General features: G+C 37.6%; 2 protein-coding genes across 2 annotated transcripts in view; one reads left to right on the top strand and one right to left on the bottom strand.

Annotated features, from left to right (window-relative positions):
* Positions 1-8246, top strand: part of LOC109109858 (recombining binding protein suppressor of hairless-like) — a 44432-nt gene extending 36186 nt beyond the window's left edge. Inside the window, exons 4-11 of the mRNA XM_042760806.1 lie at positions 389-554; positions 656-830; positions 1044-1181; positions 2280-2392; positions 2636-2776; positions 3264-3419; positions 3530-3633; positions 3760-8246. Of these exons, the coding sequence (XP_042616740.1) occupies positions 389-554; positions 656-830; positions 1044-1181; positions 2280-2392; positions 2636-2776; positions 3264-3419; positions 3530-3633; positions 3760-4096 (1330 nt within the window). The 3' untranslated portion in view covers positions 4097-8246. The remainder of the gene's footprint in view (positions 1-388; positions 555-655; positions 831-1043; positions 1182-2279; positions 2393-2635; positions 2777-3263; positions 3420-3529; positions 3634-3759) is intronic.
* A 1106-nt stretch (positions 8247-9352) lies between these two features.
* Positions 9353-14658, bottom strand: LOC109109857 (cholecystokinin receptor type A-like). The gene is made up of 5 exons (XM_042760807.1): positions 14262-14658; positions 13578-13829; positions 11902-12161; positions 11091-11217; positions 9353-10986 (listed from the first exon to the last, which is right to left on the bottom strand). Exons 1-5 carry the CDS (start codon positions 14425-14427, stop codon positions 10412-10414), a joined length of 1380 nt encoding a protein of 459 aa, XP_042616741.1. The 5' UTR covers positions 14428-14658; the 3' UTR covers positions 9353-10411.
* Positions 14659-14925: the final 267 nt, after the last annotated feature.

Below are 14925 nucleotides of genomic sequence, written 5' to 3'. Positions count from 1 at the left end.
TGTTCAATCATTCATTAATTCATCCATTCTTGCCCAAAAGCAGTATTTGTTTGTTTGCTCCATTCATTCATTGTTCATTCATTCATTCATTCATTCTTGACCGAAGCAGTATTTTGTTTGCTTCCTCATTCGTTCGTTCGTTCGTTCATTTATTCATTCATGCCTAAAAGTAGCATTTGTTTGTTTGCTCCATTCATTAATTCATTCATTCATTCCTGACCAGAAGCAGCATTTCTTTCCTTCCTTTTCATTTTTATTTTTATTTGTTTGTTTCTATCTATCTGATATCTAAATAATTAAGTTCAGTCTAAATAGATATACATTATGCCAGTGAGTTTTCCATGGTCAAGCTACACTCACATTTTGTTGTGAAAATGTGTTTATCTAGGTTTTTCTGTCCTCCCCCTTGTGTGTATCTGATGGGCTGTGGATGGAAGAAGAAGAGGGAGCAGATGGAGCGAGACGGCTGTTCGGAGCAGGAGTCTCAGCCCTGCGCCTTCATCGGCATCGGCAACAGCGACCAGGAGATGCAGCAGCTAAACTTAGAGGGGAAGGTAATGCACGCACACACAGAGCCAAAACAACACCATTAGCACAGCATTAGGTGATTCATGATTTTTCTCATGAATACCCAAATCTTGCCTCCTTCCTGCAGAACTATTGCACAGCCAAAACATTGTACATCTCAGACTCAGACAAACGCAAGCACTTCATGCTGTCGGTGAAGATGTTCTACGGGAACAGCACAGACATCGGCGTCTTCCTCAGCAAGAGGATCAAGGTCATCTCCAAACCTTCCAAAAAAAAACAGTCCCTCAAAAACGCAGATCGTGAGTATTCACTACCCACATTATGCTCAAAGGAAACACTTACAATGCTTTTAAGACTGTATGACAGTTTTAGAAGGAAAGATGACACTGTTATATTAAAGATATATAAGAAATAACATATTATAGGGAAATAGGATGTTAGACAGGGCTTTCGATTCAGATAACATAGCTTGAAGTCTCTGTAACAGAGTTATGTCTTTCTCCTGTGTACAGTCTGTATAGCATCAGGAACGAAAGTGGCGTTATTTAACCGACTTCGCTCGCAGACAGTCAGTACACGTTACCTGCACGTCGAGGGAGGAAACTTCCACGCCAGCTCACAGCAGTGGGGAGCCTTCTACATCCACCTCTGTAAGTCTTTGTGCACAATTCTGTGGTGTAATGTTGATTGCCAAATCATTAAAGAACTGGTCAAAACTTGGATATAAACTACTGTTTAAAATTTTGAGGTTGATAAGATTTTTAAAAGTTTTTAAAAGGTCCCTTGTGCTCACCAAGTCTGCATAACAGCAAAAACAAATATTAAATAAAGTTAAATATTATTACAATAAGATAACTGTTTCTATTTTAATATATTGTAATTTATTCCTGTCAATATTCAGCAGCCATTACTCCAGTCTTCAGTGTCACATGATCCTTCAGAAATCATTCTGCTATACTGAATTGGTGTACAAGAAATATTTCTTATCATTACCAATGTTTTAAACTGTTGTGCTGCTCAATATTTTTCCATGGTGCATATTTTTCATGATTCTTTGATAAATAGAACGTTTAAAGTAACAGAATTTATTTGAAATATATATTTGTATATTTTCTGTGTCTTTACAGTTACTTTTGATCAGTTTAAAGCATTCTTGCTGAATAGAAGTATTCATTTCTTTCAAAAAAACAATTCTTTCGGCCTAAACACTTAACCAAAGTTCACTTAGTTTATATAATGTTTATGCGGAAGTTGATCTGAAATCTTATATAACCCTGAGAGCAAAACTGACTATATATACTGACTGGGTGTGCTTGTTTACCATTACTATGTCTCTTAAACAGAACTTGTAATATCTTTCTGAGTCAGTACAGTGAATCGCAAACATTTGCTTCTGCAGAAGACTTGTTCTTCCTTAGAATCAGCAGCCACAGCCACACCTGTGCAACTTGACTCCTAAAGCCAGCCAGTCAGATCAGAGCTTGTCATTTGGAAAACACTATTGCCACTGTTGTGTATTAGGAGGTGTAAATGCAGCTTAGTAGACCTGTTCCTGTCTGTCATGTCATTAATGTCAATCAAAAAAACAATACTGACAAGAAAGAATGATAAATCAACTTCTGTTCTTTATTACTGAAATGAACAATTTGTATTTAATGGAAAAATTTGACATCGAAATATTTGTGTTTTGCCAACCATAATGAAAGGTCTGATCACACAGGATAAGCTTAGTCTTGTTGATATTTTAGTGGATGATGAAGAGTCAGAGGGAGAGGAGTTCACTGTGAGAGACGGCTACATTCACTACGGCCAAACTGTCAAACTCGTGTGCTCCGTGACGGGCATGGCTCTTCCTCGACTGGTAAGCCTCATCATTTCTCTCTATTATCAGATGACAGAATATATTTTTCATAATCAAGTCTTTGGGGTCAGAATCAGTCACTGCTGTGAAGAAAGCAGCGCAATGTTGTCGTCCTGATATTTATGATACTTCTACTGATATTCTTATCAACTTTCCTTTCTTTCCTTCTTCTCTTGCCTGTTTTTTTTTCCGAACACGCGCACACACACACACACACACACACACACACACACACACACACAGATCATCCGTAAGGTGGATAAGCAGACCGCCTTGCTGGATGCAGATGACCCCGTCTCCCAGCTGCATAAGTGTGCCTTTTACCTGAAGGATACAGAGAGGATGTACCTGTGCCTTTCTCAAGAGAGGATCATCCAATTTCAAGTGAGTCGCTTTCTGGAAACTTGGAGGAAATGCATTTCTTACCATTGGTTCACTGTGTGTGGACATAAAACCTTTTATTGATGGCTAGAAGCTCACAGGTAAATTAAGAAATGGACATAAAACATATAGCTAAATGTTAACTAACTAGTCAGTAAAAAAGTTACTTTGATGGCAGATTAATATGGATTTTATATTGTAATGTATTTTCTTAGTGGAACCATTATTTTTACTTATCTTGTCATATAAAATATTTTCGTATGTATTTATTTATGTAGCCATCTAAGAAGTAGGATGACGTATTTCAGTCTTTCTCACAAAATAAACTCCCTCAGGGTGATACAAGACGCCTGATTTGTGAGTTTATTTTGCGATAATGACTAGTTGATTGTATGTTGCACCAAATATTTTTCTTTGTAAACTGCTATTTTTGTGTTCAAAGTATTTAAGTATGTTTTGCTTGTGTGTGTGTGTGTGTGTGTGTGTGTAGGCTACTCCATGCCCAAAGGAACCAAGTAAGGAGATGATAAATGATGGTGCCTCCTGGACAATCATCAGCACTGATAAAGCAGAATACACCTTCTATGAGGGCATGGGCCCTGTGCACACCCCCGTCACACCCGTGCCTGTGGTTGAGAGCTTACAGGTAACACACGCACAGAAAGAGCCTTTTTCCAGAAGCTTACTTACAATGTTCACTCACAAGTCTCTGCCTGCGGTTAATTATGTGTGAACACTGTATGTGTGTGTGAGCAGTTAAATGGTGGAGGAGACGTAGCAATGCTGGAGCTGACAGGACAGAACTTCACTCCAAATCTGCGGGTGTGGTTTGGTGATGTAGAGGCTGAGACCATGTACAGGTATGGATGTTATTTCAAAAGATATTCATATGGCAAAAAGGTTTTAAAATGCTGTTACTGCTGTCAGTTAAACATTACAGGCAGTGACAGACTGAATTATTAATAGACATGATATTTCCACTAAAGGTGTGGCGAGAGCATGCTGTGCGTCGTCCCAGACATCTCGGCGTTCCGCGAGGGCTGGCGGTGGGTGCGGCAGCCGGTGCAAGTCCCTGTAACCCTGGTCCGTAATGACGGTATCATCTATTCCACAACGCTCACGTTCACATACACGCCTGAACCCGGTCCACGACCGCACTGCAGCGCGGCTGGCGCCATCCTACGAGTGGGCAACACCAGCTTGCTCTCCACGACCGGCAACAGCGCGGGAGGGAACGGAGAAGTGACACCCTACGGTGCCAACAGCACATCTAATGCCATCACAGCGTCGTCCTCTAATGCAGCCGCGGCTGTTGTGTTATAACACACGCAGCAGTGCTCACAAACTCACAATGTGCTATGCGTGAAACAGTTTCAAGAGACTACAAACTATTTGTAAAAGTGCTGCATATTGAATTTCAAAATAAAATCCCTGACAAGGAAAACAAGGGATAGATAGGTGAAAAAAAAGGCAAAACCTGTGGCGAGGACGAAATATTTGAGAAATGGTTCTTCTGTGCCCTCTTGTGGTGTTCTCTAAGGAGCCGGTCTGGTGCTAGCAATAGACAATGCCTGAGAGGAAACACCAGCACCTGTCAACAGGTGTAGAAGACACGGAGACAAGACCACAGCAATGATACATCAGCCGTCTACAAAATGCGTCGACTGAAAATGATGTTTAGTCTCTTACGTTTCTTCCTTGCGGTCTGTGTGTGCGATATGGTGAGATGTATCATAGCCTGGGAGGTCTAAACGTTGAAATTGTGAGATGACAGTTTTTATGGACCAAGGATATTGTATAAGCTTTAGTAAAGGTACATTTTTTTTGTTTGTTTTATATCAAACATTATAGTGCGCTTTTGTTACCAAATATGTTCTATTCCTCCTCTGAGCTTTTTTCTGTATATAGCTACTTTCATATACATTGGTTCACTTGGACTACTTCAGTTTTTATGCTTTGTATTTTGTAACAGCCCCCCTCCACCCCTCCATTCGGTTTAGTTGTTTGAATTTTTAATTTGGGAGAAACTCAGAGGGCCTGTTTTTTTTTTATCATTCATTTTTATAAAGTCTTTAAAAAGAAAAGAGCTTTAAGTAATGCCTCTGCCTTGCCTGCATTACGATATGCGCTAAGCTTCCTTTAAGCATTTCATCGCTGTGTGTAGATCTCACAACAGGAACAATGCCATCTTTTTGTCTTATTTGGGAATATAAACCAGAAAACACAATATAGAGGCTTTGGATGCAACGTGTCTCTTTGATACGGAAGCCATAGTGTAGTTGATTTGTTCTAGAGCACATGTAGGAGCTCACATATCAGAAAGTTCAATGTAGTTGGATATTTGTTACGTTAAATTTCTGGCGGTTTTAGTGCTGTTTTATAATGTTTCCTTTCCGAAATTCAGTTTTTGTCTTCCTAAACTTGCATTTTCTAAAATCTGAAATGGTCTCAAAAACAGTTGATTTGGAGACGTGCTCTACTATTAGATGTGGCCTTACTGGAACAAAGGTTCCCCGTTTAGTTCACCCCTTCAAAAGGAGGTTTACAAACGCGACCCGAGGAACCAAGCCTTGCTTTTTGAACATACTGACATGCGATTTTTGATATTAAAACTCCCTAAACTTTCAGTTTTTTGTTTGGATTGAGAAGATTTAAATGTGTAATAGAGACAAACATACCCAAAGATATTATATTGCATTGTTGACTCTGTTTTTTGAATATTTGGAGATTACGTCAGGATTTGTGGCCTCGCACACCAAAAGTAGGAAGCTTTACTCCGTTGGTCATTGATGTGTTTATCGTGGCCTTGGTGTCTCACCAACTAGTAGACTAGTAATAATGACAAAAAAAAAACTAAAAAAAAAAAAAAAAACTAGCTGTAATAACTCATCAACCAGCACTAATAGTGTTTTGTGACTTTTTTTTTTTTTTTTTACAGTAATTTAACTTTTGAATTTTATGCGTCCATTTGTAAAAAAAAAAAAAAAAAAAACACAAAACAAAAGAAAAAGTGAAACCATTCAGCTATTTTATTTTTTTTCGTGTGTTTGTGGCTCTTAACCCAGTTATGTCCTTGGTGTTTCTCGTTGAAACGGTCGGGTGTTGAGTGTCCCGGTTTGTCCTTACCTTATATGTTATTGTCTGGATAGTAAAAGGACATCATGGGACTAGAATCATGGAAGTTAATGGCCTTTAAATGTGTGTGTGTGTTTCAAAGATTTAAGCATACAGCAATACTGTATAAGTCACTTTTTGTGTCTCGGTCTGTGGAAACAGCCACTGATTTGTCACCAGCCTGATCCACAGCAGATGTGGTCATGAAGAACAGCTGGCTCAGCTAGAGTCATCTTCACTTTTTTTCCTTCTTCTTCATACTAATTTAATCAAACACCTTTTTGGTAGATTTGTAGATGTGTGTGGATCCTCCACTGTCTTCCTAACTTGGAAAATCTGTAGTGTACAAGTAGGCGACCTGTCAAATAAGGCAATACTCCAGCATTGTAGGCCTATAAATGTAGTATATTTTGGGAAAAAACTGTAACTTGAATGTCTCTGCAAAAAAAAAAAAAAAAAAGGTTCACTTGTTGCCTCCACTAGCTTTTTCCTTTTGACCTCTTCATCTATTTTTCTTGCTAATAATGTCTTTATTCTATCCTTGATGCAAAAATCTTCCATGAGGTAGTTTAACCTGAAGCTCTTGCACTCAGTTTCCCAGAATTCTTGCGTGACAGTCTTCTTCCATATTCTTGCAATTCAGTATCATGTAAGCGCACACTTATATTTTGAGGAAGATGACACTGGGCAAAAGCATGGATGCATTTTTTTTTTTTAAATGTTACATTTTTATTGTGCCCACATTAAGCAGTCCATTTAATTTTTTTTTATATCTGATGGATTTTAATGTAAGTGATTGCCTTTGTGAGAGCTTATCATGCAATGTGGCATTGTGTTTTTCTATTTTCATTATAATTCAAATTCAAATGCTTCCCTTGATTTATATGCTGTCACGATCCCAAAAAGAAAGAAAAACAAGTGCTTTAAGCCAGTCCGCCTTGAAATGACACAGCATCATTGAAACAATTCCTACACAAACTAAACAAAGCGATTCATTCAAACTGTAAATTATAGTGTGACTTTATCATGTTTTCTTTAGCATAGCACAACATATCATCATTTAGACATTTATATTAAGAACATTTCTGAACCACTGCGTCAGTCTGATAGCTGCCTCTGTTCCACATTTGTTTACATTGTGGATTTGCTCAGTTCTGCCCCTCACTTACTAGTGTTATGGTGGTAAAGTGCATTATATGTTGCACTCTGAACAAACCGATTGACAATCTTGCTGTATTTTACTGTTTACATTTTTTTTTTTTGAAGGTGTTGAGCTTTCGAATGAAGGATTTGTTCTGTCCCATATCTGAAACTAACATGTTGAGCTGTGTATAAGAAAATTGGAGGACACATTCTATCAAAATCCATAAATTTGCATTGTATCATTTTGCTGTCAGTGATAAATCAAGAGCTCCAAACTTGTATGTAGAGGTCATGTACCACGCCTTAAAAACACATTTAATGGCAATCCGAGTGAACAAATTGTCAGTTTTATGGTTAAAAATCAGTCAGCTGGTGTCACTTTTGTTGATTTTTATATTTCTCCATTAACATTGCTCTTCCAAAAACTACCTTTTTTGTGTTTGATGAGCTCTGAGCAATGTATAGGTTAAATGCCAAATGTCTCATACTTACATTTTCATGCACTGCTTATCAAACATGGCACGAGAGACAGCTTCTCAAAAATATCTCAATAGTTACATCACAGAAAAAAAGAGGATTGGAAAATGTACTGTAGACAGACTCAGTGGTTTTCTAGTTCCATACTTCCATACAAAGAGCTAAAATTGGTCATAATGTTGTGTTGGTTTGCCTTTTGGACATGAACGTGCAACCAAAGGCTTTTTCTGTTTTACCATCTGGAGAGTTTTGTGGCCGACTGACTGCATGTGTTGTACTGTGTATCAAGTTATTATGATCTCTGCTGGTTTTGCACTTAGAGAAAACCATTTGTCTAGATTAGTTGCTTATAGAGTGTAACGGCCACTTTTCATGTAAAGTGCCTAATTTGATGCTCTGTGCTAGGCTTTACATGTGCAGTTCATCCTCCACCCTTCTTAACCTTCCACTTCCCCTTTGTCAGTGTCTCTTTCTTTTATTGCTCCCTCTTTCCTTTCTCCTTCTTGGTCTATTCTAGTTAAAATATTCAGAGGTATCAGTATGGTAGCAATCGCAGTCCTTAATGGGCCGATGATGTTAGGATCATATGCCCTAATGTGAAAAGAAAACAAAAACTTTAGTTTCATTTGTCCGTTTGATTTTGTACATATTGCACCTGCTCAGTTCCACATGTCATTAAATAAAACTGCAATATTGGCATAAAAATCTAGAAATAAAAGTGAGATTTATTTCCCTTGTATATTCTGTATATTTTGTACTACTGCAACTTCTTAGAAGACCCTGAACAGGCTTTATGCTTACTAAAGCTGTTTTTAAATAATTTTATGCCTCATTTCTTTTTTTTTAGGTTGCTGTACTGCATCGGAAAGAATTTCTCAATTTGTCAGCACTGTTAGCCAACTACATTTCCATTTAGCCACCCAAATGTTTTTATTGGGTCACTCTGTGTTTTATTTTGCAGACTTATTTTATTCGTTATGTCTGATTTGACGAAGCAAGCCTGATCTCAGTTATTTTGTAGCTTGGGTTGAACTTGCAAATTGCCAGGTTTTTTCCCTTTCTTAAAGGGATAGTTTTTCTGTCATCATTTGCTCAAGTCAAAAAGAAGATATTTTAAAGAATGTTTCAGCTGTTTTGGTCCATATTATGAAAGTCAATTTAACATTGTATAGACATATTTCAAAATATCATATTTTATGTGCCACAGGATAAAGCAAGTCAAATTGGCTTTGGTTTGGAACATCATGAAGAAAAAGAAAAATTTTCATCACGTTAATCGTTGACAAGATGCCTCTACCATATGCTGCTAATGTTGTTCTGAAAAACAAAACCAAAAAAAAAAACAGGAAAATTTTGGCTCGACCCTCAGGTTGCATTTCATACAAAGCTCTCCTAAAATATTCATGTATTAGATGATATGTGGACTGGCGTAGGTGTGTGTCATCTCAACAGCATTGTAACACCCTATTATTTTAGGAGAAATAGTAGGGAAAAAAAAATGTGAGTTTGGTATACACAAATATTACAAACAAATATAATAGTCAGTAACAACGTGTCCTGGTGAAAATAGCCCAGATGTCAGAAGCAGCCTTGAGTAGCTTTTTTGAAGTGCACAACAGGTGTGAAAAGTCTCATGCAATGATAAGGACAGACTCTATGTACAAACAGTACGGCTGGACTAACATGAGATAAAGGCATCACCGTGTACTTTCCTAGAAGAAAGCGTTTAAAGCTACACATCAACATATGGACATCACGCAGGTACCAGGTGGTGCATTTTGTACACAGTTTACACATTTTTGCACGCTTTTGTGGTATTGGCAAAGGATCCAAAGAGGTTTTAAGTGTATGCGTCATACATTTATCAAACAGAATTACATCTGTGTAGGTATTACAGAAGCAGATATGAACAAAATATCAAATATAGGTCAACTGATGTCAGATATTTACACTACATTTCAAACATTTGCGACAGTTAAGACATTTATACCATTATAAAAAAAAAAAAAAAAAAAAATAAGCAGCAGATCTGTTTTCAACATGGATAAATAATAAGAAATTTTTCTTGGACAACAGTTTAAAAGACAGTATTGCAGATTTCTGAATTATGTGACACTGAAGACTGGAGTAATGATGCACTGCCATCACATCAACATTTTTTAAATGTTAATATTTCACAATATTTCAGTTTTAACTGTATTTTTGATTGAATAAATGCAGCCTTGGTGAGCAGAAGAGACTTCTCAACCTCAACCAATCTTCTGAATAGTAGTGTAGTTAAAAGCAATATTAGAATGTTCTCAAAACATCTGGACGATTGGTTTGACGGTAATACACTCACAAATCAAGTCAAATGCAAGAAAATCAAATAAATTTCCTTAAACTTTTAAGTGCAAGCAACTTAGCTGTTTAAATCATTTTAACTTCAATTAAATTGGCTTAAAGAATGAGTTATAAAATAAAGTTGAAAATTGCTTAACGTATTTTGATGAGTTAAAGTAATGTAAAAACACAAGTTGTCATAACTTATTGGTCATATCATTTTTTACAGTATAGGTGAGCCAGAAAATTAGAGCCAAAAGGACAAAACTTATTGTCTTAGTCTTTGTAACGAGGACTGGAGGCCACAGTCTTGCTCCATTTGGTGCTGCTGTTTATTTAACAGTGACGTCCTAAAATCAAGCACTGGATTCTATCAGCATTTCAGTGCTACTGGCAGCCATTGTCTGCATGCTTGTGCTCTCTTTTATCATCAGTACAACGAGACTCTCTTCCGTTAGCAGCCATTTTACTAAAGCTTTGATTGATTTTGACACAGATCTCATATTTTTCTTTACATTTTACTCAAGATAAACTTCTTGTTGGGCTCCTATACTGAAAATTCCAGGGTTTAACGAGTGTCAGTTATGCTTGTGCTGAGCCACGGATACTGGTATTAGTTAGCCTCGTAAGTGTTCCCGAGCTTTGTGTGTTACCCTCAGCCTGTCCGGTCACACCGGTTCCTCCAAACAGCGTTCTCAGCCCTCCAGCTCCTCTGGCGCTACGTCGGGTGCTGCTCCTGCTCACTTCCTCGAAGTCAGCCCTACAGCAGCCGAACGTCGCCAGCACACCCTGTCTGAAGCGGTTGTTCATAAAACAGTAGACTATGGGGTTGACGCAGGCCGAGGTGTAGGACAGCAAGTGGATGAAGGAGATCGGCGCTCCTGAGAGGACACGATCGGCTGAACGTCTGTCAAAGGCCCTCCAGGCATTAACAACGAAGATCGGTGTCCAGCAGAGGAAAAACAGCCCCACGATCACCAGCAGCATGCGAATGACCCGTTTCTTGGCCATGAGGTTTGCTGTAGGGCTGTTGCTGCAAACCCTTCTCAATTTGCATTTTGGATTGCTGAAGCCGGGCGTCACGGGTTCAGGGCGCTTTCTCTTGGAGGGTTGGAGGTAGCAGCCATCACCATTTTTCAGACTGGAAGTGTCTTTCTCTAGAGAGCAAAGTGAGCATGTAATTATGTGTAATACATAATCTCTGATATTTACATATGAACCAATACAATGAATCCACATCTGATTGATATTTTCCCCATACCTCTGTTTGACTTCCTGTTAGCCATTTCAAATTTGATTCCCCTGTAGAGTTCGAGTGAGGTGACGCCATAAGCCGTCATCATTATGATGCCAGGCACAAGAAAGAGTATCAGCAACAGGAAAACATATTAAAAAAAAGAGAGAGAGAGAGAAACAGAGAAGTCAGAACTGGGTTGACAGTAAGACCTTGCCGGTTCTTTTCTTTAAGACTGGTCCTAACTATTCAAAGTCAGTTAAATAAAAGAAGTGTGGTGTGGGATCCTTAGATGTTTACGTATGATGCCCAGTTTTTTTCTCTCTGTAACAATTTACAAAGTCGGCAAGTGTATGACGCCTCAGCTTTGAAAAGTTGTGTAGTGTATTTCAGTATTAACATGCATGGTCAATATACATACTTTTTGCATTAAAAAGAGTTGTGTTCCACAGAAAGAAAAAGCCAATGTCTCTTTACACTGAGTGCAAATAATCCTGTTAATCAAAGGCAGTTTTCACTTACTCCGCCCACCACTGCTCAGATGTTTTACCTTTAGTACAAACAGTATATTACTTCTATTTACACTTCTTAGTGTGAATAGCATCTATCACTATTTGCACTTATACTTGGTGCAAACAGTATCTACCAGAATTTACACTCAGTATAAATAACATGGAGCTTTTTTTTACACTTAGTGTAAATAACTGCTGCCGAAAACATAACAGTATACAGGTAACATGAGGGTAAATGATGACAGAAAATTTTTATTCTGGTCCTTATTCCTTTAACAACTTATCCTCAAAAATAAAAATAAAAGACACAGTCCTAATAAATCTTACCAGGTCTGCATGACATCACTAGGCCAAACCAAGCGGCACATGTTGCCTGTGCTGTTGTTACTGCGTGTGAAGGGCACCAGAGTGCTGCCTATCGGATAAGGCAGCATGAGCAGAAAAGACACGACCCAAGTGGCTGAGATGACTTTTGTAGCGTGGGATTTCGTCTGCCATGTGCGGGACTTTAAGGGGTTGCAGATGGCACTGTAGCGCTCCAGAGAGATGGCCACGAGGTTGAATGTGGATACGCTCACCGAAATACCTGCGTGTTCGGATGCACAGAACTCAATTGCACATACAGAAATAAATCTAGGCTTGTTAAAGTATGTATGATTCGATAAACAACAGTAAACACAAAAATGGAAACAGACAGGCAAACTAACTCTAAGCCCTGATAACAAAGGCATTAACTGATAATAAAGTTAATGGCTGCTGGCACTTTAACGGTGTAACACTGTACCCTTTACAACAAGTAAGACATAGCTCCAGCTCTCCTCTGAATAATCAACAGTCCTCGATTGCTTATGAATGTTAACATACCCACATGGTAATAACAACAGAGTATGTAAATTAAGTCAGCTTTATCATGAGCAAGTATTACAGAATAGCACAAAACAAACATAAAACATGCTGATGCATCAAATACAAAGATATCACGCAGTGGCGTTGTCTCATTACTAAATTGTTTACACGGCACATTTGCAACATCTGGAAGTGTGCAACGGACCTGGCTATAATAGTTTTAAGAATTGTTGCACAAAAATTCAACAAGTCATAAAAATGAATTCAAAATGGATGTGACTTGCAATATAATCAAAAAAAAAAAAAAAAAAAAAAACTGTGGTCTTGCCATTATGATTGAGGCTTGTCCCCTTAAAGAATAGTAATGAATCTCTAAATCAACCTTTTTTTATAACCAAATGCAAGAAAAAAAAAAAAAGAAGAAGCAGCTGGAACATTAAGTAATGTCCTTTGGTTAGGAGACTCTTTACAGTCTGCATCTTGCATACAATGTAATCAGATGCTTTTTTTTAGGGCATAAAGAAGCTCTTAAGATCAGTGCATATTATGTAAACATTCCCATACTATAATTTATCAAGATACTCAAATTTTCTGGCAAAATAACATAGTTACTACTAGTGTAGACACAATTCCAAAATTGAAGTAGTCAGTACCAATAGCAGTAAAATCTCATGGTTCTCAGTACAATTTGCTTGGTAGCAAAAATTATTTAACTATTTTATTTAATTTATTTATAATAATTATTTACTATTTATTTATATATAATAAAACATTGTTTTAAAAGAGTGAAAAGTTAGTAATAAAATGAAGAACAATTTTCTACAGTATTTTACCTCAACCTTCTTGACAAGTATAAGTTTGTAAGTTTCTGTGTAAAAGTATTAGTTTTATGGTAAAAAAAAATTCTCATTTCTAGTTTACAGATGGTAAATTATTACAGTTACATGCGTTTGTAACTTTAAAACTTCAGTAATTTGGTATTAGACCCCAATCACAATAATATGAGAGAAGGTCTCATATTAATTTACAGTGGGACTAATTATAATAATAGGTATCTTTGCAGAAACTCTAACTTATGGTAATTTTTCAGAGAACCAACAAGTTATTTCCAAACACTGAGCTAGTGAAGTGTGAACTAAATCTCAAACGGACTCACCCATGAAGTACGTGGCCACTTTACACATGCCGGTGCCGAAGATGAAGTCCTTCATGAGGTTTGGGATGAGTGTGAAGGGCATGCAGAAGACACACAGCATCAGATCACTGACGGCCAGAGACAGCAGGAACAGGTTCGTTACCGTCCGCATGCGCTGGTTCCGCACCAGAACGGTGATGATGAGGCTGTTTCCTATGAAGCTCAGGAGGAAGATGAGCACATACAGAACGATCCGCACCGACTGCTTCATGTCTGACACACAAGTACCAAAGAAAGAAAGAAAGAAAGTGTTTCTAATGTATTGTAGAGATTCGTTTAATCTCTTTTAATGGCCTTGCTTTGTTTTGTATAGTGTATAAATGTAAAGTACTTTGGTCAACTCTAAGTTGTTTTAAACTATGCTCTAGAAACAAACTGACATTGACATTATTTGACAAGATTCAACAAGCAAAACTATTCTAACTTTTTGCTTAGAAATGCAAAGTTATACAAGACATGTCTTGACTCGTTCAACTTGTTCTATAGCTCATAAAAAATGGTTTGGGAAAAGTGGAAGTATTTAGGTTGATTCAGTGATGCAAACTATTTTTTACCAATTTTTCTGTGCTTAATATGCGCTACTCCGCAGGAAAGATAACATAAAGTAATAGCATAGCCTATGCAATAAAAATGTAAGATTTTTACCTTTTGGCTCGGACGTGCTGTTATTATCGTTTTTGCACTCCGACAAATTCTCGATTCCCAGTCCACATAAAATTTTATAAATATCAGTGGAATTGATGAGCATATCGTGAATTGTAAATGTCTCCATTTTCTGATAGATCCTCACTGTCCTTCGCAATATAGACATAGATCTATCCAAATGAATTAATCTTCATCTCTTGCAGGTAACATTTGCTCTGCCATAATGCCAGAGAGCTGCACTCTATATTAAGACACATGTTTTAACCTAATTCATAGTTATATATTCAAGACAAAACAGGTTTCTTTTGAGATGTTAAAAAAAAAATGGTCAAAGTACGTAAAGTAGGCTACATCCAATCCCGTATATCATCAAGCGTTCCTGCTCATGAGTTGTGATGTGAAGTAATGCAGTTGATCAGTGTAGTCGTCTACAGAACGCAGACCCCGCCTTCAGTTTCTCACTAGACACCTTCCATGAATATACGGTACAAAACCTCGACACATTTCCTAAAGCATTACAGCTTGTGTGTGTGTATATGGTTTATGAGGACACAAATGTGCAATAGACATGGGTACTACAACGTAAACATGGTTTATGAGATCATTTCCTTTGTCCCCGTAAAACAAAAGGCTTAAAAAACATACAAAAATTTCCAGTAGTTTT

This window comes from Cyprinus carpio, chromosome A7, assembly GCF_018340385.1.
Source record: "Cyprinus carpio isolate SPL01 chromosome A7, ASM1834038v1, whole genome shotgun sequence".
Taxonomy (NCBI): Eukaryota; Metazoa; Chordata; class Actinopteri; order Cypriniformes; family Cyprinidae; genus Cyprinus; species Cyprinus carpio.
This window is presented reverse-complemented; position numbering and strand designations above follow the sequence as displayed.